General features: G+C 40.9%; 1 protein-coding gene and 1 pseudogene across 4 annotated transcripts; one reads left to right on the top strand and one right to left on the bottom strand.

The window, feature by feature from the left end:
- Positions 1 to 27: 27 nt before the first annotated feature.
- On the bottom strand, positions 28 to 27,734 carry Gtf2h1 (general transcription factor II H, polypeptide 1). Of its 4 annotated transcripts, none has more exons than NM_001360076.1 (16): positions 27,540 to 27,734; positions 26,363 to 26,431; positions 21,988 to 22,156; positions 19,819 to 20,011; positions 18,705 to 18,867; positions 16,999 to 17,092; positions 15,142 to 15,291; positions 14,949 to 15,028; positions 11,269 to 11,396; positions 11,079 to 11,166; positions 9,624 to 9,712; positions 8,411 to 8,528; positions 7,354 to 7,444; positions 6,816 to 6,931; positions 4,614 to 4,706; positions 28 to 1,005 (listed from the first exon to the last, which is right to left on the bottom strand). In NM_001360076.1, exons 2-16 carry the CDS (start codon positions 26,363 to 26,365, stop codon positions 919 to 921), a joined length of 1,662 nt encoding a protein of 553 aa, NP_001347005.1. In that variant the 5' UTR covers positions 26,366 to 26,431; positions 27,540 to 27,734; the 3' UTR covers positions 28 to 918. The 4 variants fall into 4 exon arrangements, with proteins under 4 accessions (NP_001347005.1, NP_001278004.1, NP_032212.3 ...); NM_001291075.1 differs by lacking the exon at positions 27,540 to 27,734 and adding an exon at positions 27,065 to 27,157; NM_008186.4 differs by lacking the exon at positions 26,363 to 26,431.
- Gm9392 (predicted pseudogene 9392) lies at positions 2,328 to 3,660 on the top strand (annotated as a pseudogene).

The following is a 27,734-nucleotide window of genomic DNA, read 5'->3' as shown; positions in this document are numbered from 1 at the left end:
AGCAGTCAAGACTCCAAGAGAGGCAGGTATGAGAAACTTTCTTTATTTCTTCTAAACAGGTGAAAATAAGCAATTCTTATATTTCTCACTTATAAGATTTTTAAATTCTTAAAAATGCAATTTTTTTTCAAAGCACATGCCATCTTTAAAAAAATTCTCAGCAATATACATTTGCACCCAAGAAACCCATGCAGCATCAGTCTCCTGACGACGTCCTGCACTGACCACGACTCCCGCACATGTGCCTTCTACTTGGGGACTCAGAACACAGGCTTCAGTGCCACACTTATTTCCGTAGGAAACACAGGACTAGTGGAGTCTTCTGACAACTGTTTCCTGATGGCTGAGCAACAGCATCCCTCTGCCTTATTTAAAGCACTCTCTTTAACATGCTGAAGTAAGGAACAACTAGAATTTAGTAACATTTGAGGATCCCAGTGTGGGTCTGAGGAAGGATTCTTAGGGCTACCCTGTGCCACAAACTTAGGGAAAAAAATTTACCCAGAAAACAAAACTGAAAAACTTAGATTTTATCAATGCACCCTTTAAGTATTTTTTTCTTTTAGTTATTTTTTTTTCTTAAATTTTGAAAGCAGCTTAACGTGAATGAAAAGCAGTTCCTGAGTAACTGCAGTAAACAGTCTTTAAATACATATACATGTACACATACATATATATTTGCAACTTAGCTCATTTTGGTTCTGCCTTGGTTTCCCTCCCCAGAGTTAGGTGAATCCCGTCCCTTCCTTCTGTTTCAGTTTTCATGTGCAAGTACAACAGCATCAGCTCTGGGAGTCGGCGGGCGTGCTGCAGATGTTTCCCCCGGTGTGAGCATCTGCTTGTCTTCAGCCAGGTTTCCAGAGTGACTGCAGGTAAGTTTTTTTTCAACCCACAAAACCTGTGAGCACCATAAACGCTTCACGTCTTCTTCATCAGGCGCCGGGATTGCCACGCGTGGAGCTTGTTGTAGGCTGTCTGCAGCATCTCTTCTATGTGACTTACCAGCTGCAAGAGACAGTGAGTAGTCAGGGAAGCCACTGCTTCACAGCTCAGCCTGGCACACACTTTCCAGCACATCACTCAGTCAGCAAGGCGTGTGTGTATAAACCCTCAAGCAAAGGTGTGACCACACACTGTGCATGTGCAAGATAGGTGGTAGGGGCAGTGCAGGATCTGGACAGTCACCCGCTCTATCTGGGTTATGATACTAGGCCTGGCCATTAACTAGCACCAGCACCAGAACTGCTTTTGTGCAATGAGAGCCAAACCAGGTTGATTTCTTGATTTATACACTGGTCAGCTATTGAAAGTCAGGACAGCAACAGCAACACTTTTTCTCTGCGAAGACCCTCAGTCTGGCTTTGAACTTATAGCAGCCTCCCTGCCCCTGCCTGAGTGCCAGGACCATTGGCACTCACTGTCAAACCCGACTCAACGCTGAACTTTGGAGAGTTCTGCCTTCGGGGGTCTGACAAAGTCAAGTAAGAGGAGCACACTAACCCTTGAGGTCAGAAAGCCTTGGAGTATGTTTACGTGGTTACAGTAAAGTCTTTCAAGTTTATCATTCTGGGAGGGAGGGGGTGGACTTGGGGTGCTCTAAGTCACTGATTTTGCTCTAGGAGAGAGATTTAAGTATGCCCCTACCCCAGCTGCATATGCAGGACAGAAGCAGAGCACTTCTGTGTAAAGTGCACATTCAATCTTCAGCAATCCCCAGTTCTAATCCCCTTTTCCCGGAGGAGGGTGTGGCACTAGCTTTGTCTGGAAAATGTAGCAATTCCTTTCTGCTTGACCGGTAGCGATGGCTTTACAGTACCAGTGAGATGTATTTCATATGCTTCCATATGGCTACACATAGCCTGTGAATCCTCAACACAGTGCTGTAAACACAATCAACCGAGGCGGCACAAAAGGCAGAGAACCTGCTTAGTGTTCTTGGCCTGCTGTAAGAGACACTCAGTGCTCACTGGGGAAAATCATAAGTCATCAAGATTTTGCTAAACCCCATTTCTGATCATCCTAGTCATAGCTAGATGTTATGTTTGCATATACTATTTCTCAGAAAGTCAGTTTCTCTCGAAGAAACAAACCTCTTCAACATTTGTTCTAGCTCTGCTTGGAAACAGTACTAAAGACCTTGTGCAAACCAACCCTGCTCCACCACTGGCCTTATTGCTGTAGAGCCCCATCCAAGGACAGCCCTGCTTCCTATCATTAACATTTTACCTGCCTATCACTGCCAGGTTTGTAGTAACAGATTTTTTTAGGACTATATACTTAATAAATCTATCAAGAAAAACCAGAAAAAAAGAAAAAGAAAAACCAGGGAGCCGCGGCCGAGAGGAGGGAGGAGGAGGAGGTGGAGGAGGCGCCGGGCCGCGGGATTGTCAATATTTAAACAGAGCGCATCATGCGTGAGTACAAGCTAGTAGTCCTTGGTTCAGGAGGCGTGGGGAAGTCTGCTCTGACAGTTCAGTTTGTTCAGGGAATTTTTGTTGAAAAATATGACCCAACAATAGAAGATTCCTACAGAAAACAAGTCGAGGTAGATTGCCAACAGTGCATGCTGGAGATCCTGGACACTGTAGGAACTGAGCAATTTACAGCAATGAGGGATTTGTATATGAAAAATGGCCAAGGGTTTGCACTAGTTTATTCAATTACAGCTCAGTCTACGTTTAATGATTTACAAGACTTGAGAGAACAGATTTTACGGGTTAAAGACACAGAAGATGTTCCAATGATTTTGGTTGGCAATAAATGTGACTTGGAAGATGAGCGGGTAGTTGGCAAAGAACAAGGCCAGAATTTAGCAAGACAGTGGTGTAACTGTGCCTTTTTAGAGTCTTCTGCAAAGTCAAAGATCAACGTTAATGAGATATTTTATGACCTGGTCAGACAGATAAATAGAAAAACACCAGTGGAAAAGAAGAAGCCTAAAAAGAAATCATGTTTGCTGCTCTAGACCTGAAGTCAGCAGCAGCTCTGAGCCAGATTACAGAAATGAAGAACTGTTGCCTAATTGGAAAGTGCCAGCATTCCAGACTTCAAAAACGAAATCTGAAGAGGCTTCTCCTGTTTTATATATTATGTGAAGAATTTAGATCTTATATTGGTTTGCACAAGTTCCCTGGAGACAAAGTTGCTCTGTGTATATCTCTTGGAAAGAAGACATAGTATTTCTCCTTTGCAATAGCAGTTATAACAGATGTGAAATAAGATACTTGACTCTAATACAATTATACAGAAGAGCATGGATGCATTTCAAATGTTAAATGTACTACTATAATCAAATGATTTCATATTGACGTTTTTATCATGACTCCTCCCTGTCAAGCACTAAAAAATTGAACCATCATACTTTATATCTGTAATGATATAGATTATGAAATCTCCTCTCAAACTCATTGCAGCAGATAACTTTTTTGAGTCATTGACTTCATTTTATATTTAAAATTATGAAAATATCATCTGTCATTATATTCTAATTAAAATTGTGCATGATGCTTTGGAAAAATGGGTCTTTAATAGGGAAAAACTGGGATAACTGATTTCTATGGCTTTCAAAGCTAGAATATATAATATACTAAACCAACTCTAATATTGTTTTTTGTGTTTTACTGTCAGATTAAATCACAGCTTTTATGGATGATTAAATTTAAAAAAGAAAAAAGAAAAACCAGAAGGCCAGAAGAGCTGGCACTGGAGCCAAGCCTAACAGTCTGAGCTTGACCCTACATCCTACTTGGTCTGGAGAGAGAACTGACTCCTACACGTTTCTTCTGAGTGTAGCAAATACACACCTCCATCCTGCTTTAACACACTACATAAAATAGAACACAAAGAGAAGCAGTAGAATGATTCTCATAAAGGCTGGAAGGAGGCACTGCTGTGCAGCTGATAGGGCACTGAGAATATTTTCACTAACTGGCAAGTACTTTTTTTGGAACAGATCTCATTATGTAACTGGGGCTAGTGTAGTGAGAATTCTGGAATTTTGGTTTCTAAAAAAATAAAAAAAACAAACAAACAACAACAACAACAACAACACCCAAACCAACCAACCAACCAAACAAACAAAAAAACCCCAGAAATATTATAGGAATATCTTTTTGTTTTAAGTGCAAAACCTGGCTGCTCTGCCTTAGCTAACTGATTTGCCTCATGCTCTAACGGAGGCACGGTTTCACCAACTGCAGATATAGTTTCCAAGACTGTGATGTTGGAATTCTGGCAACTTTTCATATGGTATATAAATGTTTGGGAAGGCCTGAGAGGTGGGGTAGGGGTTGGCTGTGGTTTGTTAGTAGTCATGCTCAAGAAAAAAAGACACTAGATTCAGAGACCTCTATCTCTCTCTCTCCCATCTAGTGATAGGGAGTAAAATTGGGGAGAAAGGGGAGATAAAAGGGTGGGAAAAATAAGAACTCACAAAGCAGCAAAGGCCAGCTACAGATTAGCTTAAGTACACATACTTTATATACTCTTTTGAATGCAGTGAAGGTTTTAAAATGAAAAATAGCATCCTGAGCAAAGAAAAGAACAATGTACTCGCATATATGAGAACAAAGTTAATTTCATCATTCAGAAAGAGGCAGACAACTGGGGCTTACATTTGTGCTTAAATACTGCCTCCGAATCTTTTCTTGGAATGGGCAGAGCTTTGTAACTTGGAACCGTTCCAAATTACTCTTCATTTTCACTACCTAAAAAAGATGAGAAACAATGAATTACAGAGAAATTGTAAAGAACCTGCAGGAACTGAGAGAAAGACTGTCTTCTAAGAGGTGACTTCTGTTAAAATGTGTGTATTTCACTACTATCACTCATCTTTATGCTTATAATTTATGTCCCACATATTTAGTCATGTGAACATAAACCTTTGCAAGGAATCCGTTCATACCACTTTAACATGAACATCTTTTATTCAGTAGATAATTGTCTCAATCCCTGTCGTAATTACGTGAGCATAAACACACGCAGAGGCGGTTCACACTGTTTTAAAACTTCTCTTCATGTGAACATCTTTTACTCAGTAAGTACTTGTCTCAGTCACCATTTTAAATGGCCACACAATGTTTGACTTTTGTGTCTAAACCATGCTTTCTCAGCCAGTTCTCTTGGGTATTTGAGCCTTTTCTGTCCCCCCCACGGCCCCCCCCTCCCCAGGGTTTCTCTGTGTAGCCCTGGCTGTCCTGGAACACTCTGTAAACCAGGCTGGCCTCAAACTCACTTTTTTCTACTGATTTAATCTTACATGATAGCATAGGAACAATTTCTCTAGCTAAACATTTATACATACTTTAATTTCCTTAATGTAAGTTTTTATTATTTACTTCGTGAAAATGTATTTTTTTTACACATGTAAGTGTTTTGCCTGCGGGTATGCTATGTGTGCCTTTTGTCCTCTGTTGGAACTAGAGTTATAAGTGATTACAAGCCACCATATGAGTGCTGGGAACCAAACTCAGATGCTCTGCAAGAATAACTGCTCTCAACTGCTGAGCCATCTTTTCAGGTCCAACTTTAAGGCAATTGTTTTTTTCAAGACAAGTTTTCTCTGTGTAGCTCTGGCTGTCCTGATACTTGCCCTGGAGACCAGGCTGGCCTCGAACTCATTGAGATCCACCTAACTCTGTCTCCCAAGTGGTGGGATTAAAGGTATTTGGCCCTATTACCTGGCACTTTAAAACAAAATTTGAAATGAGTTTGCTATATATATTTATTTAGGATAGGGTCTCACTACATATAACCCTGGATGCCTTGAACTTCCTATGTCAACCAGGTTATCTTCAAATTCAGAGTTCTGGAGTTAAAGGCTTGCGTCACCATTCCCAGCTGATGTTTACATCTTGAACTCAAGGTTTTATCTCCTCTGTTTGATTTTGACTCCAGCCTGCTTGTTTCTTGTATTCTCTAGAGTGCTGCTTGTTAGGTCCCCTGACTACTGTTTTTACTCTGTTCTCCCTCTTCTGCTGCTGAGTGAGTCCTGGACTTCGAGCATACTAAACACATGCTCTGCCGCCAGCTTCACCACCTGCCCCGTCTTTTCCTTAATATTTGCTCAAGGAGCAATGTATACAAGGAAGCTAGTATTGCTACTGATGCTATAAATATTTTTGTTAACTGCTCTTTAATAGGCAACAGGAGTTTTAAACTTCAGACATTTCATGCTAGAGCTTGGGACGAAATTTAGTGGTAAAAGACTTGTGTGGTATCTCTGGGGTTAACCCTAGGACTACAAAAAGAAGAAAAAAAATCTAGTGCTGTTTGATGTCAGTCTTTATTTGTTGGTTTTTATTTTTTATTTATTTATTTTTAAAAATTTATTTATTTATTATATGTAAGTACACTGTAGCTGTCTTCAGACACTCCAGAAGAGGGCATCAGATCCCACTACAAATGGTTGTGAGCCACCATGTGGTTGCTGGGATTTTTGAACTCAGGACCTTTGGAAGAGCAGTCGGTGCTCTTAACCGCTGAGCCATCTCTCCAGCCCCCTATTTTTTATTTTTATTTGTGATTTTAATCAATAAAAAATGTATCAAATAAACAGCAAGCTGAGTCTGTTTTCCAATTGTTTATGGTCTAGACGTAGAGTGGCTAAACTGTATGCTCAGAGTTAGACAATTGCCATGTCTCAATTTCCTAATCTACGAAATGGGAATTATGACTAATACCTTCTCCATAAAGACACAGGGAGGCTTACGTGATGTATGGATGCCTAACAGTCATCCTAAGCTGGCCCAAGGTAATGCATGTTCACCTCTCGGCCACTACCACAGCAGCTGGTTGTAATTACAATCAGTTCTAACCTTTTCTTCTAGGAATGGTGTATTAACAGGAAAGCAAGACCAAAAATGCCGCAGAAGTTCCCCAACAGCCACATACAAGTGTTTCAATTCAGACTGAATATCGTTTGGCACCATCTCTGCAAAAAGAAGAAGAGAGCCGTAAGGCAACAGCTACTCCCAGTCCTAAAAATGACCACTCCAGGTGCTGAATGTAAAGTTCAGCAGAGCAGTGTATGCACAACTTGAAGGAGGTCAAACTTTCACCAAAATATCCCAACCCGTTAAGGAAAAAGTAATACAGTACTGGGAGGTGTCTCATGGATACAGACGCTTACTGCCAAGCCTGGCAACCTGAACCCAGGAACTTACAGAGAGGAGAGAACTGACTCTTCCTGAGTCATATGCCACCACCTCCACATGTGCCATGGCACTCTGACAATTTCCTCACCCCCAATAAAGAAATGTAACAATTCAAAAGACAAGCCAGCACAGCCTTAGCATTTCTTTAGCACTAACTGAAGCAAAGAGGAAAAGGGAAAGAAGGTGGCCCACCACGTACGGTTTACGGCTTGCTGTGTCCCTCCCTGCATAAGAGCTCCTCCAGGTGACAGGGCTGTGATGGTGCTACTAGCAGCACTGCTTGAGAGAACCTGCAAGAAAGGAGTCAAGAACTGACTGACCTCCCTTTCAGCATCTGCCTCAACAGTTGTTCTACTCCCATGCAAATACACTATGCACAGCAACCAGAATGAACGACATTTCTTGAGGCTAGAAATAGTCTGTGTAGAAAACCCATCTGCCAGGAATATAGCAGACCCCATAACAGAACCTTAAAAACAAACAAGCAAAAAATTCAGGTTCCCTGGAGCTGAGTTACAAGTGGCTGTGAAACCCACTGTGGGTTCTGGGAGCCAAGTGTGAGTCTTTTGAAACAAGAACAGCATAAAGTGCTAGTTTCTGAACCACCTAACCTCTCTGCCTGCTACGATTCTGACTTCTGAGGCTTTAGTTAACTATGGTCTGACATTACTAAACAGTAATGTAAGTAAGTAAGTAAGATACTTCTGTTTGTAAAGACGCTGCTGCCAAGCTTGACAACCTGAATCCAATCCCTGGGACCCACATGGTAGACAGAGCCAAGCTGTCCTATACGCTTGCAGTTCTGCAACTGCTCTGGCTCTCAGTTTCCTAATCTATGGGTCTGAGTTTTATAGACGCAACTACTTACATACAGCTCCTAGTACACTATACATTTTCCCAAAAATGGCCCCACAAAACCCAGTATAAAAAGCAACAAATGAGCCAGGCAGTGGTGGTGCACGCCTTTAACACCAGTGCTTGGGAGACAAAGGCAGGCAGATTTCTAAGTTCGCCAGCCTGGTCTACAAAGTGAGTTCCAGGACAGCCAGGACTACACAGAGAAACCCTGTCTCAAAAAACCAAACCAAAACAAAACAAAAAAACCCCCAAAACCAAAAAAAACAAAAACCAAACAAATAAACAAACAAAAAAAACCCCCACAACAAATATTCAGCCATACAGTTCAACTGGCTATGCTTACAACCTGAGGTAGTGGCTACAAGAACTCTGGCCGTAAAACAGTAGAAGTCACTTACCTGAGTTAACTTGGGTGTGTAAGCTTCCATTTCTTGTCTAATACTTTGAAAAGAGTTAATAATGTCCTGACTTGTTGCATACTGCAGTGACTGAATTGGAGTAGGACCATGGTAATACCTAGGTATCAGCACAGAAGTAACCAATTATATATATATATATATAAAATCTGCCTTTCAAATATTTTTGTATCAACAAAACATTCCCTTACAGCAAAAAGAAATTTCCCGTTTGAGTTTTACTTTTTAAAAGAACTATTTATTTTATGTATATGAGTATACCATCACTGTCCTCAGACACACCAGAACAGGGCATCGGATCCCATTACAAATGATTGTGAGCCACCATGTGGGCACTGGGAATTGAACCCAGGTCCTCTGGAGGAGCAACCAGTGCTCTTAACCACTGAGCCATCTCTCCAGTCCCAGCTCTATTTTCACTGTTAGTTCTATACTATGTGGTTGTGGGCAGGTATGTGCATGTGGGTGCAGGTGCTTGTAGAACCCAAATGTTGGATCCTTGGAACTGACATTCCAGGTGGTTGAGTCACTTTTGGGTGTTTGAAATCAAACTAGGGTTCTTTGCAAGAGCAACATGAGTTGTCACTGAGCCATCTCTCCAGCTCTTGTAATTTAATTTCTATAAATGGCAGTAAGAAAGAAACAGCATGAAAATTCAAAATTTGAGCCTGTGAGATAGCTCAGTGGGTAAAGGACCTGCTGCCAAATGTGATGACTTGAGTTGGGTCCCAAGTGGAAGGAGGAAACTGATCCTAAGCTGACCCTGACTTTCACACTTGCTGTGATACATAAATATACACCGTGTAATAAAAATTAAGTTTCCTTGACCTTAATCATTTAGGATGTATTCCAGGTATGTATAAAGTTGAAAAAAAGAGATTTATTTTATTAGTGTTTTGCCTGTATATCTATCTGCACCACATGTGCCTGGTGTCAGGAGGGAGCTGGATCCCCTGGAATTTGAGTTCTGAATGAGTCTTATTATTAGCTCAGGCTAGCCTTAAATTTGCTGTACAACTGAGGACATCCTTGAACTACTGCTTCTACTTAAGTCACGGTCTCATACAATTACATCAAGTTCTTTAATAAAGCAAACTTTTAAAGCACTTTATGGCAACAAACTGACTTCAGACTGGCAGAGTACACTCTGCAATGATTGTTGCATAAGTGTTTCGCTTCCATCAGCCAAACTAACCTGTCTGACTTCTTGAGATTCAGTGCAATCGTTTTCACAGAATTGTTGTTTCCCAAGTCTTCATATTCAATGGACTCCTGCAACTTTGCCTGCAATTAATGATATGGTATTTTTGTTAGAAACTAACTGAAATTTCAGAGCATAAAAAATAAAGCCCGTCTACCATGGTTAAGCCAGTATTTCACCAATAACCAACATGAAGTAAGTACTGGTTCCTACATTTTGGTCATACCAGTTATTACATCTAAAAAGTTTTTTGAGACAAAGTCTCTCTGTGTAGTCCTGGCTGTCCTGGATCCCTCTGTAGACCAGGCTGGTTCTGAATTCAGAGACCCACCTGCCTCTGCCTTCTGAGTGCTACAATAAAGGGCATGGGCCACCATACTTGGACTTTAAAAAAAAAACAACAAAAACGAGTGATAAGTAGTTTATGAGACATAGCCTTTTTTTCCCCTACTTGGTTTTTCGAGACAGGGTTTCTCTGTATAGCCCTGACTGTCCTGGAACTCACTCTGTAGACCAGGCAGGCCTCGAACTCAGAAATCCGCCTGCCTCTGCCTCCCTAGTGCTGGGATTAAAGGCATGTGCCACCATTCCCGGTTGAGACATAGACTTTTGATCCTTCTATCTGTTTGCTAAAGGCATTATAGGCATACACTACGATATCTGATGCTGTGAGCTTTTTGAAGTAATGTAGACATTCTCTATTTTTAATTGGGCCATATATATCCTGCTACAACAAGCTGAAGATACAGAATACTGAAACGTGTTTTTAATCCCGATAAAGCTATCACAAAAATAAGATTAGGTTCATTTTATGGTTTGGTGCTGGGGAACTGAACCTAGCCCCCTGTGAATCTTCAGTTAAGCTATTTACCACTAAGCTATATCCTATTAGTTTTTTACAAAGTAACACTAGCCACACAAACCTCATCTATGTTACAGACATTACCCCTCCTTTCCTTAAATGTAGAAATGGAAGAGTATAAACTTTAAAGTTTTCTTATGTACTGCTGACAGGCATCTAAGTAAGTATCCTTTCTATAAATAGGGAGAAGAGACTTAATGAAATGAAGTAAAGAGCAAGCAGTTAGTTTAATGGGAGGGCTATTTAACTTACTTTGTAAACAAAACATAAACCCCACAAAACTTTCTCTCCACTGTCTTTGTTAAATACTTTCCCCAGAAAACAGAATCACACACACACACAAAATTGATGTGTATGTACACAAAGGGAGGGAAAAGCTGGATAAACTACTGATCAGAACTAAGTCAATAGAAAGTTAGTCGCTTCAGTCTATGCTGAGTTTCACAGTGTTCTACAATGAGGGTAATAGCTCTGTCATCTCCATTAAAAAACCAAAACTGCCCCTAGGAAATAAACAATATAAAGAATTTAGGTCCTTATACCCAGAGACACATAATCCCCAAATGGCCTAGCTTTGATGCCCATACCCTTTTGACTGCTGGCTGAAAGCAGTCTGTATCCCCAGAATTCCCATCCACGCTGCTGGGCTCACCATTCTGTCCATTTTGTGCTTGTCTGAAAAACAAAATCATGGAAAAACAAGCTCATGTTAAAACTGCTGAACGTCACTTGGTTATTCTGAAAAGGTCAGTGACAGCTTCTACATGTCTACTTAACTGTTTCCTGAGACCAGCAGCCAGGACCATGGCACTGTGGTGGTTAAACCTTTTGATGATGGCAGCATTACTATTCTCCTTTATGGATTTGGAATTGGAAGTAGATGGCACAGAGGAAATGCCATAGCCCTGTGAGAAACAATTTAGTAAACAAAATGAAATACATGGTTGGATGCCTAGATATGGAGTATACTTGCAATCCCAGTACTAGGATATGGAAATAGGTGAAATCCTAGGGCTTGCTTGCCATTCTGCAGACTACCAAATGAGATCTGGTCTCACGTCACAGCCTGGCAAGATGTGCCCATTGGTGTAACAGGCATCAGTATTATGAGGGTAACTAACTGCTTTCTGATTGGATTTCAGGACTCATCTACAGGAAGTACTCATGCTTGGTACAGCTAGCCTGATTAAGAGCTGGTGGCTAGAGGGATCACAGGTCCAAAGCAGGAAACCCACTACCATCAATCTGTTAAATGGACATATGGTTAAACTGTTTTCTAAGTATCTCATGCTCATACTCATATATTGGTACTGACAGTTTTCATCAAAGAAGTCTCATAAAAAGGTAAAAAATAGGGCTGGAGAGATGCCTCAGTGGTTAAGAGCACTGACTGCTCTTCCAGAGGTCCTAATCAATTCCCAGCAACCACATGGTGGCTCACAACCACCTATCATAGGATCTGATGTCCTCTTCATTAAAAATGAATAAATCTTTTTTAAAAGAGATTTATTTTATGTATCTGAGTACACTGTAGCTGTCTTTAGACACACCAGAATCTTAAAAAAAAAAAAAAAAGGGCTGGAAAGATGGCCCAGTGGTTAAGAGCACCGACTGCTCTTCCGAAGGTCCTGAGTTCAAATCCCAGCAACCACATGGTGACTCACAACCATCCGTAATGAGATCTCACACCCTGTTCTGGTACGTCTGAAATCAGCTACACTGTACTTAGATATAATAATAAATAAATCTAAAAACAAAACAAAACCCATATAAAATTAAAAAGCTAGGTTTGATGGAACAGTTCTTTTTTTTTAAAATTAGGTTTATTAATTTTTTTTACAGTACACTGTAGCTATCTTCAGACACCCCAGAAGAGGGTGTCAGATTTCATTACAGATGGTTGTGAGCCACCATGTGGTTGCTGGGATTTGAACTCTGGACCTCTGGAAGAACAAGCAGTTAGTGCTCTTAACCACTGAGCCATCTCTCCAGGCCAATGGAACACTTCTTTATTCCCAAACACTCAAGAGGCAGAGGCAGGCAGATCTCTTTTTTATTTTAATATTTATTGATTGATTGATTGATTGATTGATATATGTGATTACACCAATCTCCTTTTTTTTTTTTTTAGGATTTATTTTTATTATATATAAATACACTGTAGCTGTCTTCAGACACTCCAGAAGAGGGAGTCAGATCTCATTATGGATGGTAGTGAACCACCATATGGTTGCTGGGATTTGAACTTCGGACCTTCCGAAGAGCAGTTGGATGCTCTTACCCACTGAGCCATCTCACCAGCCCCACACCAATCTCATTACAGATGGTTGTGAGCCACAATGTGGTTACTGGGGTTTGAACTCAGAACCCCTCTTAACTACTGAGTCATCTCTCCAGCACAGGCAGGTGGATCTCTAAGTTTGAGGCCAGGTATACAGAGAAACCCCCGTCTTGGTGAAAAAAAAAAAAAAGTTTTTCTTTTGAGATTATAATATAAACACTCTTCCCTTTCTATCTTCCAAAATTTCCCATAACCTTCTTGCATTCCTCCAAATTCATTCATCTTTCATTAATTATTGTTATATGTACATATGTATAGCTTCTTATTGTAGATGACAGCAGTCATAAAGTCCTGAAAATAAGGGACAGTAGAGAGCTTGGCCCTAAATAGGGCATTTATTTTACACTTCTAAGGCTTAAGGAACATTGTAGAAGAACAGGCACAAAGAACAGGAGAGTCGGAGGATAGAGTGGCGTTGCTGACATCTTCTGGATATGAGGCCACTGCTGCAGTCTTTTCAGTTATTGCACAAGACCCACATGAGACTGGGCACCAATATTTCATCATGGAGGGGGAAAGAGCCCATGTCCACTGATAGTCAATTGCCCCCGGGAAAAGGAGTGCCACTTTTTTTTTTTTCGAGACAGGGTTTCTCTGTATAGCCCTGGCTGTCCTTGAACTCAGAAACCTGCCTGTCTCTGCCTCCCAAGTGCTGGCTTAAAGGCGTGCGCCACCACACCCAGCTTTTTTTTTTTTTTTGAGTGCCACTTTTTTTATGCCGAGAATCAATAACCGAGGGTGGCCCTGCCTCTAAACATACATGTACACACACACACACACACACACACACACACACAAAATGAACAAACAAAACACGGAGACTTAACTTCTGGTTTTATTATATTTCCTGATTGTTAGTCTAGGCAGGCAATCAATTTTTAAGGTATAACTATAGCTAACCCAGCAGAAATCCACACCACCCTCTCTGTTATCTTCACAATTTTACCCTCAGGGGAAAAAAAGGCACTAGTCTTTTCATTTGACAAGTGCCAATCTGCTCTCAACAAAGTGTGGGTGCCATGAGGCTGCCTTTCCTTGTAAGCCAGTTCATCAAGGTTACAATGTTAGTTAAAAAGGAGCTATGAGGGAACATGATCAGCATTACTGGAGGGGAGGTGGCTCAAAGTCACTACCCCAGCAAATGTTAAAATGCTTCTTAAATAAAATATGGGAAGAGCCACAAAGAGGTTTATGAGGATCATAAAGGTTGGCTTCATTCTGCATGTGAGCTAGCTAAGCAGAGGTACTGGCCAGACTGCTCCGCAGTAAGAGCACTTGCAAAGCGAGCAGGCTCTTCCCAGCACCCAGACGGCAACTCCTAACTGCCTGTACCTCCAGCTCCAGGGGCTCTGATGCCCTCTTTTGACATTCACGGGCACCTGGATGCACATGGCACACATTCAGATAAACAGGCAGGCAAACTAAAAAGAAAATTAAAAAAAAAAAAAAAGGAACTACCTAATTAGTAAATAACAATCATACAGTTGATAACTGATTAAGGACCTTTGGAGTTAGATGAAGACTATATGGGATAATCATTACTTAATATCCAAAGAGATGAGTTGGAGGCCTAGAATCATAACCTGGAAGGATTAAAACAGGTAAAGGCTGGCAGATAAACAATCAACAAATATATGCTTGCTTATTAATATTCACCCTCATTTCTTTAGATTAAAATTTTACTAGAAAGAGGTGAGCCCAGTCCTGTTCATGGGAAAGCTTAAAAATTCTCTTAAAAACATTAAGCAATTCTCAGAGAACTTAGTTCTCAAAGGCAATGTTAACTTCTTTATGATGTCTTTATGATCCGTGTATGTATGATGCACGTGTGTGAGCATGGGTGCTCATGTGGGGGGTTACAGGACGTTTGGGAGGTGGTTCATTCCTACCACGTCCACTGAGCTAACTTAAGGGTATCCTAAGACAAACAGCAGTACCAAAATAGGAATCAAACGCAGGACCTACTGCATACTAAAAATCACTTCTGAGAATCTAACAGTATTCTGCTTATTTTTAGATATTACAAATGGAACATCTAATTTAGGGCATATACATAAATAACACTGAAAACCAGGAAAAGATCATTTTGTCATTATGTCCCTTTATTAATTCTTACCTCGTCTAATGGCTTATCTTCCAACGATGTCAAATCTAGCATTGGGTTTTTCACTCCTAATGAAACCATTGTTTTTAATCCTAGAAAAATTAGTGAAATCATAGGTTTAAAACTCATCTTTCTAAGCTATATTTTAAAACTCTATAAATAGCTTCAACAGTCAAGAATGGCAAGGTATCAGGACACCACTTACCCTTCTCATCTATTTTGGCACATTCTGCAAAGAGGTCCTTCGATCCTGTATTTAGTCGGTCCCTGTGAAAATAATGGGACTGGAAAAAGCGTGTCCAGAACTCCTTTTCTGTCATGTTGTGTGGTACAGTTTCTGCATATTTCATTTTTACTGTGGGAGGGAAAATCCACATAAGATATCTTATAGAGTGAGTTCCTAGCTCTTAAGAACCTTCTAGGGCTGGTGAGATGGCTCAGTGGTTAAGAGCGCCGACTGCTCTTCCAAACATCCTGAGTTCAAATCCCAGCAACCACATGGTGGCTCACAACCATTCATAATGAGATCTGATGCCATCTTCTGGAGTGTCTGAAGACAGCTACAGTATACTTACATATAATAAATGAGTAAATAAATATTTAAAAAAAAAAAGAACCTTCTAGTTCTTAGTAACTGGATAATAAATAACTAAAGGCTCTCGTGACAGTCTTACCTTATGCACTATAGAATTATAAATATGAAATAAAAAATTTTTAAAAAGACTTATTTATTTATTACATGTAAGTACAGTGTAGCTGTCTTCAGACACACCAGAAGAGGGTCTCAGATCTTGTTACAGATGGTTGTGAGCCACCATGTGGTTGCTGGGATTTGAACTCTGGACCTTTGGAAGAGCAGTCGGGTGCTCTTACCCACTGAGCCATCTCTCCAGCCCGAAATAAAATTTAATAGATTTAGGTGAGGTACCATTTATGACTCCTCACAAACTATGGACATTATTACATACTGCAAAGATTAAAAAAAAAAAAAGCAACCCTGAAATCAAACCTTATAATACAAGGCAGTGTTAGTTAGTGGGAGAATGAAACTTTTAAACTCCACCCTCCATTCTCCAGAAGCCCCGGTTAGTGACCCGAGTTCAGAAACATTAGGTTTGCCATTGACTGTTTAGGTGACCCTGAAGCACATTATTTTCTTTGTACCTTGTTTCCTTATTTTAAAAAATATTAACAGTACTTACTTCACAAAATATTTATGATGATTAAATGTGTATGGCAAAAGGCTTACAATACCAAACACTACAGAATGTGAAGATATTCTAGAACAACAGTTCTCAAACTGTGGGGCGCAACCCCTTTGGGGGAGTCTCCTATCAGATATCCTGCATATCCGATATAGTATGATTCATAATAGCAAAGTGGCAGTTTTGAAGAAGCAGTGAAAAGATTTTATGGTTGGGGGTCACAACACAAAGAAGTGTAGTAAAAGTCACAGTATTAGGAAGGTTGAGAACCACTCTTCTAATGGTAGCAAGCAACCATTGTTGGACAACAGTAGCTGGCCTAAGGAGCACCGTTTAGTGAGAAGAGTAACTAAACAGTAGCTCTTGCTCTTGGCTACATGTTAAACCATCAGGGCTTGGCTCATGGGTTGGGAAGGTCACCTCTGAGGGATAAAGTGGGAGCAGGGTAGAACCGGTCACTTATGGAGATTTGTAGCAGTTACTTCATTAGAATGACAGTTATCACATGCATGTGAAGAAAGCATGCACGAGGAGATCTTCCTGCTCTGTCCCCCAAATACAAGGATTACAGACGCATGCATACTAACATTCCTGGCTTCCACTCAAATGTTTGTTGAATGGGTATTTACTTTTCTCATTCATTTCCTATAAAGTAAATTTCATTTCCTAATGAAATGAACTAATGACTCTACAGCATTTATTGAATCCGTATCTGGAACTGGGAAAAATATTTTTACATATTCTATTGTATTTAATCAGGACTAAAAGAAACTTTCCATTGATAATAAATACATAAGACTCACTAAACAATTCCTTTAATCATCTAAAGTTAAAAACCAGTAATTGACTTTTCTTACCTGCTGGATAGGTCCTAAATATAGATTCAATGATATCAGAAGTTAAATTATATCTCAGACCATTACAGCCATCCGTTTGGGGCCGGACATCAGCCTAAAACAAAGACCACACACATATGCACTCATATCTGTTAGCTACTTGAGAGTATGTTTAAGTTCCTGATGGGTAATACAGAGGTGCAACAGACTTTCTGAGCAAACTGCAGACAGCAGGCCCCTCACTAACCAAAAAGAGAGAGACAGGGCATAAGGAAACTTGGACTTGTTTATCACAATCCAGGAGACTTGTAAGTCTGCATCTTTGGAAGCCTGAAATGACCAAATAGACATGTTCAAGAGTGGCCAACAACAGATCGACCCCAGCTTTAAAGCAGAACTCTGTTATATGGCTGCCAAAACCTCTGTGAATCTTGACATAGTTAAATGGATATTATTAGCTAACTGATTTTCTGAGGAAAGGTTTGATGAATTTGCCTATTTATTAATCACCCAGAAATGTACCGAATTTATGTAAGTGGTACTCATAGTGTTCAGTTTGTCTGTTGAGACAGGGATTCTGTATAGCTAGGTTAGGCTGGAATTTTATGTAGCCCAGGATGACCTTGAAGATTGCCTCTAGTGGGAAGCCAGCCAGGGCTATGCAGCATGAGTCTATCTCAATGTAAAAAAATACTTTCTGTATTAAAAGATCATGACTAACACTGACAACAAAATTTCTTTTCTAGACAAGATTTCACTATGCACAAGTCTTGGAACTTACATATAGACCAAGCTTTCTTGAACTCAGGCATCCACCTGCTTCTGCCTCCCGTGTGCTAGGATTAAAAGGTCCGTGCTACCATGCTTGGTGACAACAAGTTTCACTAATGTATTTCAAAGAAAATGCCAAAACTTCCAAGAGCAACCACTCTGGCCTGAGAGTGGGTAAAGCACGGGAAGATTTGAGTATCAATGTCCAGAACCTACTTAAACAAGCTGGATGCTGTAGCACATGTATGTGTAAACCCAGTACAGCCAGCCACACACAAATGGGAGGTGGAGATAGAATGGACATTCAAAGAGTACGGGCCTGGCACATGCGGCAGAAAACGTGAAACCCCAAACCCACAGGACACTTGACTTCAACAAAGCAGAAGCTAAGGACAAACACCTCAAGTTATCCTCTAATCTCCGTATGTATACCGTATGTTCACACACACACACACAAAACCCAGAGGCTTTTTTCTTTTGAGGTATGTTCTCACGTAGCTGAGTGTGGTGGTCTGAATGAGATGTGCACCACAAGTTTCAGGCATTTGCTTATTTGGTTCCCAAGTGGTGGCTGTTTGGGGAGGACTAAGAGGTATGGCTTTGCTGGACCAAGTATGTCCCTGAGGTTGTGCTCTGAGCTTTCAAAAGGCTCATAGTAATCCCACAGATGTCAGCTTTCAGTTGTTGCTCTAGTAGCCTGCTGCCACACTTTTGCTCTGCCACCACTGTCTATAACCCTCTAGAACTATAAGCTCAATTTAATTCTTATAAGTTGCCCCAGTCAGGATGTTTTATCACAGCTGTAGAAAAATAACTAAGATATTGAGATTGGCCTTGAATCACTGGTCCTCCAGCCTCTTCTTCCTAATAGGGTCCCCTAATCTCTAAATGGCTCCGTTATAAAAATACTGGAGTTTTCATATTTTTCCTTTCAGAAATCTAGAAAGGTCACATACCAGAAATGCTGCAGAAATACCAACATCCTGCTTGTGACTGGATGTAGAACTATCTGTTGCATTCACATTTAAACGATTGGCCCAGAATTCCTCAGCACTGATCACTTGGCTCACAACAAGGTCTTTATAGAGTTGGAATAAAACAGGATCTTCTTGGAGCATTCTGGTGAGAGATACAGTAAATGTAGTTAGTCATACATCTACCTTCGCTCTGTGATGGCTGAGCTGGAGAAGTCACTTCATTAAATCATTTTTAGAGTTACAAATGCAAGTACAGACAGAGGAACTCTGGAAAAGCAGACTAAATTTTCTAAGACAAAGAACGGTCTTATCCATCTTTGCATCCTTGCAATACAAAGTCTACTTCGTATCTAAACAGTACTATATTCTTCACTACATAAAGGTAAAATAGAAAAGGCTGGCAGTATTCACCCATCATTTTGACAAGCATAAGGAACTGTAAGTTACAGTAACTCAAAACAGATATTATTAATGAAATAATCTCTCTTATTAGGAATCTTCATTGTTTCTCTATGTCAGTCTTTCACAGTATGGATACCTTTTAAAAATTATTATTATTAGGCCGGGCGTGGTGGCGCACACCTTTAATCCCAGTACTCGGGAGGCAGAGGCAGGCGGATTTCTGAGTTCGAGGCCAGCCTGGTCTACAAAGTGAGTTTCAGGACAGCCAGGGCTACACAGAGAAACCCTGTCTCGAAAAAACAAAAAACAAAAAAAAATAAAATAAAATAAAAATTAAAAAAATATATTATTTTATTATTACTATTAGTCATTGAAGAAAGGCTTTTATTGGGAGTAAGGAAACAGAATAACACAGGGAGAAAGCCCCTCTGCAAAGCAGAGGTGGGACTTAAAAGTCTGAAACCCTAAAGTACTGATTCTTGGTTTCTTATTCACAAACATTCTTCTAATAATTTAGTATCTTCTCTGTAATTCAAAACCTGGAGAAAGAAAGGAAAGCAAGCAAAGAACCATAGTGTTTTGTAATATCAGGTCTCCTAATCAAATGGTAGCCCTGTTTCAGAAAGTCATACAGTGAACAAGTGGTCCCAGTGAGAATCATGGCAATGACAGCACAGATCCCCACTCTCACCTGTTCTTCTCCTCCAGCTCTTTATTAGCTTTCCGCTTGAACTTGGGCAGCAGCTGCTGAAGGAGGTCCTTCACTGCATCCCGTTCTTTCACTGCCGTGCTTTCGTTGGAAAAATGGAAGTTTGTTGTGTCCCCTGCATGCAGGACCAGCTGAAGTTGTATTTTAGCTTTTCCCTCTGGACTGATTTTCTGGCCTAAAAGAAGCATGAAGCTAAGTAGATGAGGACATTCACAATGTAATCCTGGAAGCTGGAAGCAGAACAATAAGAATTTCAAGGACATCCTAGGCTATAACAACAAGCTTAAGCCTAACCTGGAATCCTGGAGACACCGTCACAAAAGTAAGCGAGAATCAAAGTGAAAATAATCAGAGCACATCATATACACGCATGGCACCGTCAAAGACTTGTATTAACAAAACAAAACTTAAAGGGAATGAGTAACAAACAGCCTGGGAGGTGGTGGCAATTCATGCATGCAACTCTGTTCACCTCCTATGAGGACCCTATGTCCAATCCTCAGCAATGTAAAAAAACACTTACCTGTGTCTAAGCAAACTCCAAGGATACAGATATTGAAAGTATTTGATACAAACCTATTGTATATTCCAGAATAGGCCAGAGCCCACAAACTGTGGGCCTTTTTCTTTGGAGGCAGTCTCCTATAGTCCAGGCTGCTCTCAAATTCTATTTGTATCTAAAGATGACCTTGATCTTTTGATCTTCTTTCCTCTCCCTACTAAGTGCTAGGATTACAGGATGTGCCACCATACTAGGTTTATGTAGTGTTAGGGACCAAACTCAGGACTGTGTCCATGCTACACAAGTTCCCTACCTACGAGTTATATTCCTAGTCCCTGGAGATTTATCATCATCACAACCACCACTACCACCATCACCACATGAAGACTGAGAGTGCTAAAATACACTCATAGCAGAACTTGTGTTCTCTCTTTCTTATGCATTTTGCCTCCACGTATGTATGTGCATCATGTGCACAGCCTGGTGCCCAAGGAAGCCAGAAGAGGGAGTTGGATTCCCCCCTCTTCAAACTGGAGTTACAAATGGGAGATGGCATAAACATCTCCTTTAACACCCGAGTCAGTGCTCCAACCCCGGAATCTATATAGTTTGCAAATGGCTATCAAGGCAACAGTGCTTTTCCTTTCTCCCCTAAGAAACTGAGATGGAGGGCTTTGTTCCAATAGGCAACTCACTAAATATGGCAGATGGTAAAGAGCTCTCACTATAACATAAACAGATTTCTGATAACCACACTGGCTCTGTCTAGCAAGCGCTGCGATTACAGAAACCTGCCACCATACCCAACTTGTCTAGATAGATTTTATAAACCTTAAACAGGTATTTTGTCCTTAGGATGATGCTTCCAAACCACTAGTTTAGACGAAATGTTTTAGTAACAATACATGTATTTAAACCACCAGCCTTTATGTTGCTTTGTTCTGTCCCTCCAAAGCAATCACCTTTCCCAGACTTTGTTTTGTTTTGAGACAGGGTCTCACTATGTAGCCAAGCTGGCCAGGACCTAGAACTTTTCATTCTCCTTCCTTAGCCTCTCATGTGCTGAGATTAAAGGCATCTACATTATTTAGTTATACTCAGCTCTGCTTTGGGCTCCTGCACAAGTCCTTGGGTCTGATCTCCAATACTCCCTATTGTGACCTCAAGAGCTCTGTATTTCTCCCATCTACCTTTATTATGAAGTTGAGTCTTTTTTTTTAAAAAAAAATATTTATTTTTATTTATTTTTTAAAAGATAATGACCATATAACAAAAGACTAGATTACTTGCCTAAATGCAAAATTTTGTCGAAGGGACAATCTGGCATCATCTATTAATCAACCTACAAAACCTCAAGAAGATATTAGCATACAGTTTTATAATGTGAAACAATTTGCAGTAACAAATTCTAAAATTATCTCCTAATTGTCCTTCAAGAGAGAACAGTTACACACCAGACTATATCTACTCAATGGAACATTACTTTTTGAAGCACACGCATTATTTATTTTTTTTAATGAAGGTGGGTTTATACTATGAAAATCTGCAATGCATAGTTGCATATTTGATGATCCTATTTTATAACTACCACTATCTGTTATTCTAATTAAAATACAAAACCAACATTAGATGTAGCATGTATGACTCACATTTAATATCTGCATACATATGGCTGATTGTAAATCTGTCTTTGCCTTCAGGTGCCCAAGCAATTCTCTCTGCCATGAGGTACAGTGCTCCATCCTGCTTCTTCTGACGAACCTTCTTCACAATCAGCAACACTTCTTCTGATGAAGTCGCCATGATGGCTATAAGGTGCTAATGGGGGTGGGGGTGGGGGAAGAAAAAGAAACCAACCACATCAATGTGAGCTGAAACAAACAAAATACACATGCAGGGGCTGGAGAGGTGGCTTAGTAGTTAAGAGCACATGCTGCTCTTTCTGAGGACCCAAGCTCTATTTCTAGGACCTACATGGTAGTTCACAACCATTTGTAACTCAAGTTTGAGGGAATCCAACACCCTCTTCTTGCTTCTGCAGGTATAGCATACCTCTGGTACACACACACACACACACACACACACACACACACACACACACACACACACACATATACATACATACATACACACACTTATAAATAAATATATATATATATATATACACACATACATACATACACATACATACACACACACACATATATATAAATAAATTTAACAAACCAGCTGGGCAGTGGTGGTGCACGCCTTTAATCCCAGCACTCGGGAGGCAGAGGCAGGCAGATTTCTGAGTTCGAGGCCAGCCTGGTCTACAGAGTGAGTTCCAGGACAGCCAGGGCTACACAGAGAAACCCTGTCTGGAAAAACCAAAACCAAAACCAAACAAAACAAAGCAACAACAACAAAAAAACAAACCAACAAAAAGCATACTAGTTTAAAAACAGACAGTGTATGCACACACACCATAACCCAAACAAATGCCCCAAACACACAGAACATTTCTGGAACATTCCTACTGCCTATGAATGCCAATGACTTATTTTTAGTCAATTCTTTCTCTTCTCAAGCAATTGTTTCCTGATCTGTATTACCCCACTTTTAGTAAAGGAATCCAAATGGTGTGCTATCTAATGTCTGTAATCATAGAACTTAGGAGTGTAAGGCAGGAGGATCAGAGTTCAAAGCCAGTGTGTGACACTGTAAGACGCTGTTTCAGAGAAAGAAAGAGAGAAAGAGAAAGAGGGGGAAGCTATCTTGAGGAGGAAGCAATGGCAGATAATACAGGAGGACATTACAGGTTTTTATAAAGCATCCAATAAATAGAACCAGGTTTCTGTCCGGGTTGACATCAGAGCTAACTACCTATGACATGTATGTTCTGCATGTATGTATGACTAGAAGGACAGACAACAAGTTGATTGTTTTCTTCCCTGATTACCTACAATAAATATGTATTTTTGCATTGAGTGACTTGACGACCTCAATTTAATCCCTGGGTCCCATAAGATGACAACAGAGAACTGTTTCTGACACGTCCTATGACTTCCCAGGTAAGCTGCTGTTTTGTGTGCATCTGCAGACTGAATAAAATGGTCAGCATATAAGAGGTGGAGGCAAAACTATGGCTGCAAGTTCCTAGTCAGTCTGTTCTATTTAGTGAGTTTCATGACAGCCAGGGTTACATATAGTGAAACATTGGCTCAAAGGGATTTAAAAAAAAAGAAAAAGAAAAAGAAAAATTCCTTCCCAACAGCTGATTCTCTATAAAATCAAATGTGGAATAACATTTGGGTAAGAACTAAAGGGGCTGGAGAGATGGCTCAGCAGTTAAGAGCACCGACTGCTCTTCCAGAGATCCTGAGTTCAATTCCCAGCAACCACATGGTGGCTCGAAACCATCTGTAATGGGATCCGATGCCCTCTCCTTTACATACATTACATAAATAAATCTTAAAAAAAAAGAAGAACGAAACAGCATTAGTTACTTGTAATTCTGCAAGAGTAAAATTTAAATTTTAATTTATAAATATTAGCTTTATAATACTTACAGAACTGTTAAATACTCCCCTGGCCCCATGAGACTAGGTTACAGGGCTTCTCTGTGTGGTCCTGGCTGTCTTGAAATCACAATGTAGACCAGGCTGGCCTTGAACTCTCAAGAGATCTGCCTGCCTCTCCCTCCAGAATGCTGAGACTAACAGTGTGCTGCACCCTGCCTCCCTCTCAGCCCAAAGACATCCTACAGCACAAGCTTCCAATGAACTGGGCTAGGAAACTCACAGAAGCATCTGTGAGTGGGGAAGGTGAAGAGGCAAATGGGTGAAGACAACCTGGAAAGTATAGAGTTCACTACATCAATACAACTGACTTTTAGTACTTAACCACGGCCCTTCTTAATAACACAGAAACCATTTCAACAAAATGTATTCAGGGCAGGACTGAGATGCAGCTTAGAGCTGAATGCTGACTGGCCCAGCCTTCTCCAGGTCCTGGGTTAGTCCTCCCTTTCCTCCATTATAAATTTAAAAGAGAAAAAAAAAATTATTGAACAGTGGGTACAACAGTCAATTGTCTCAAATAATTTGCTTGCCAGTTTCTCTGGTCATCTGTAGCATCTTTGTTAACTGTAAAGAGAATAAATTTGGGAGAGCTAACAGACACATTAGGGCCACTTTACTATGGTTTCTGTGATTTTCAGATTCCTCGGAGGGGTTTCCTTGGGTTCTCCCCAGTAGAACTCTGTAAGAGCTATAGTGTTTCTTTTATTTAAAATATTACTGTAGGCTACTTTAAATTCCATCTGGTCAATGAAAAGATGCAATATTTTATGAAATTATCTGTCACAAGACTTTTAAACAGTAAGATCCCTTAAGAAAGGCATGAATGCATTCCTTGTTATAACCTTGCCCGAAGCTGCATGTGAATGTCTTTGTTCTCAAGACTTGATACATTTTTCTCTCTCCCCTCAACTGGTTTTCAGTCACAAAAAAAATTTTTTTTGCAGTAGATTCTAATCTCTGAAGTCATTATTGTTTTCTAATACTCTCTTATAGCATTTACCACAACTTGAATTTAATTTTTTAAGCAATTCTCCCTGAGGCAGCATACACAGGACCTTCTCAGGTCTGCACTAGGTCCTCTGAATATATTATGCCTTCCAGTTTGGTGTTTTTTGGAATTCCCGAGTGTGTGGACGTGTGGGTCTTTGCTTCTCTCCCTTTGAATGCAGATGATTTAAACTGGGTGTGGTGGCTCAAGCCTGTAATCCCAGCACTTGGGAGGCAGAGGCAGGTGCTACCAAGAGTTCAAGGCCAGTTTTTGTTATACTGGAGGACCCCCACCCCTCAAAACAAAATAAAACCTACAAATAGGTTCAAAATACTTTCCTGAGCTGTTTTCATAAGCCACTGGGCTATCACTAGAGGTTATTTCTGCCTTGTATTTATCTCTTCATGTGAATACTCTAGTTTTGGTTTTTAAGAATCTTAAAGGGTAGCTGGGCATGGTGGCACATGCCTTTAATCCCAGCACTCTGGAGTTTGAGGACAGCCTAGTCTACAAAGTGAGTTCCAGGACAGCTAGGGCTATACAGAGAAACCCTGTCTCGAAAAACAACAAGAACAACAACAAAGGATCTTAAAGGGTAATGAATTATGGAAATAAATGATCCCTGAATGGAATACTTGGAAGGCAGAGGCAGGGGGATCCCTGTGAGTTCCAGGTCAACCTGGTCTACAGATTGAGGTCTAGGATAGCCAAGGCTGCACTGCACAGAGAAACCCTCTCTTAAAAACCAAAAACCAAAACAAAACAACAAAACAAAACAAACAAAAAACCCCAATAGAACAAAACCAAAACAACAAAACAAAAAACAAGAGAATAAATAGAATTTTAGGGTTGGGGGCTGGAAAGATGGCTGAGTGGTTGAGAGTGCCAACTGCTCTTCCAGAGATTCTGAGTTCAGTTCCCAGCAACCACATGGTGGCTCATGCCCATCTGTATGGGATCTGATGCCCTCTTCTGGTGTGTCTAAAGAGAACAATGGTGTACTTATATACATAAAATAAGGAAATCTAAAAAAAAAAAACAATATTAGGGTTGATAATTTTGGCTTAGTGGTTTTCAAAATGTTTTTAGGTGTCCTTAAAAACCAAAAAAAAAAAAAAAAAAAAGGGCCTGTGCCATGAACTCCCAGCTTCGATGTAGTTTTATGTTGGAATTCCAGGCATAAATTCATGGAAGAAATGTTTCATGTCTTTAAAATGTTTGAAAATCACTGGGGCTGGAGCAATGACTCAGCCATTAAGAGCACCGGCTACTCTCCCAAAGGACCCAAGGTTCAATTCTAGCACCCACATGGCCATTCACAACTATACTTCCAGTTCTAGGGGATCTGACACCACCATAGAAACCCACAGGTAGACAGAACACCAATATACAGTAGTAAAATCAACCAACTTAAAAAAAAAAGGAAATCACAAGTCTAGGGTTAGGTGTGGTAGTGTACACCTTTAATCTTACCATTCAAGAATCAGAGGCAATCGATCCCTGTGAGTTCAAGGCCAGTCAGGGCTGTTATACAGAGAAAACCTGTGTGGGAAATGGAGGGTCAGGAGAGGAAGGAAAGGAAGTCACAAGGCTAGATATTGAGAATATTGATTGGAGCCAAGCCCTTAGTGTGCTTCAAGCCAGTTTTCTGTACCCAGGCCTGCATGCTTACCAAGCAATTTACATTGGGCTCTACCTACAGTCCTGTTTTTTTTTTTTGCCAGTTCTGGAAATGAAACCCAGGATCTTACAGGTGCCTAGCAAGAACTCTTAGCTTTAAGCTGCATTCCTAACTCAGAAACCTGTTTTACCATATTTTAAACTGGTGTCTTTAAATGGACAACATCAAAAGACAGAAAGCCAAACCAACCAAACAAAAGCCAACAACGAAGAACAAAAACAAGCAAACAAAAATCCCAAATTAAACTGTGTATACGTTGAGGACACAACTTCCGGAGATCGGTTCTCCCTCCACCACGTGGGTCCCAGAGATGGAACTCAGGTTTGGCAGCAAGCACCTTTACCAGTTGAGCCATTTCACTGTAGCCCTGGGCATACGTTTTAACATCTTTTCCCCACCCTTGTTTTGCAGATGGTAAAATAGACATGTGAGGTCAACTTCACATGAATTTAGTTTCTAAGAACACTGGAGAATTTATAAAAATAATCACATACTTCCATGTATTGATGGTTCACTTTACACTACATGACTGTCAAACTGGTCATAGCTAGAACTGGGTGCGTGGCTCAAGTTTTAATAACAGTTTGAAGAGCAGGATGACAGGTGGAAGCAAGAAGGCACGAGGACACCAAGGTTAGAGGACTTCTTTAACAGGAAAAGAAAGCCTCTCCCGGGCAGGCTCCCTAACGGGAAGGGCCTCGGTGTCTCGGAGAAGCCTCACTTCCTTCGTTCTCAGGTGAGTCTGATCCTTCCAGTCCCTCCCAGCGGAAGAACCTAATGCCTTCGGGCAGTAGATTAAGGGTCAGGGCACCTCCTTCCCATTCCGGGAGAAGAAAGGCAAACCACACAGCCAGCCTGTAGTGTCGTGGAGACGACTACAGCGAAGGGCTCGATCCGCCTGGCCCCGCGCCCCCGGGGCCTGTCAGACCCTCCACGCCCGCCCAACCCCATTCTTCGGTCTCAACTTACCAGGTGGGAGCTACGGTCTCTGGTCTGGGGCGCGGGAAGCGCGTCCCGTCGGATCTGCCTCCGCCGCGCTTCTCACAGCCGCTGCACGGAGGAGGCTGAACCCCTGCGGCCGCAGCCGTCGCCACCGCCTCTGTTGCCGGGGGGTCTCGCCTCCATCGCTGGCTGCGAGGGCGCTGAGGGCACGTGACCGGAAAC

The sequence above is a fragment of the Mus musculus genome, chromosome 7 (assembly GCF_000001635.26).
Source record: "Mus musculus strain C57BL/6J chromosome 7, GRCm38.p6 C57BL/6J".
Classification (NCBI taxonomy): Eukaryota; Metazoa; Chordata; class Mammalia; order Rodentia; family Muridae; genus Mus; species Mus musculus.
This window is presented reverse-complemented; position numbering and strand designations above follow the sequence as displayed.

Excerpts from the sequence above, each read along its gene's own strand:
- Gtf2h1 (NM_001360075.1), bottom strand. Across the intron at positions 9,713-11,078 it reads TTCAGCCAGCAGTCAAAAGG|GCAAAGTTGCAGGAGTCCAT; the intron begins GTATGGGCATCA and ends CATTAATTGCAG. Across the intron at positions 4,707-6,815 it reads CACCATTCCTAGAAGAAAAG|GTAGTGAAAATGAAGAGTAA; the intron begins GTTAGAACTGAT and ends CATCTTTTTTAG.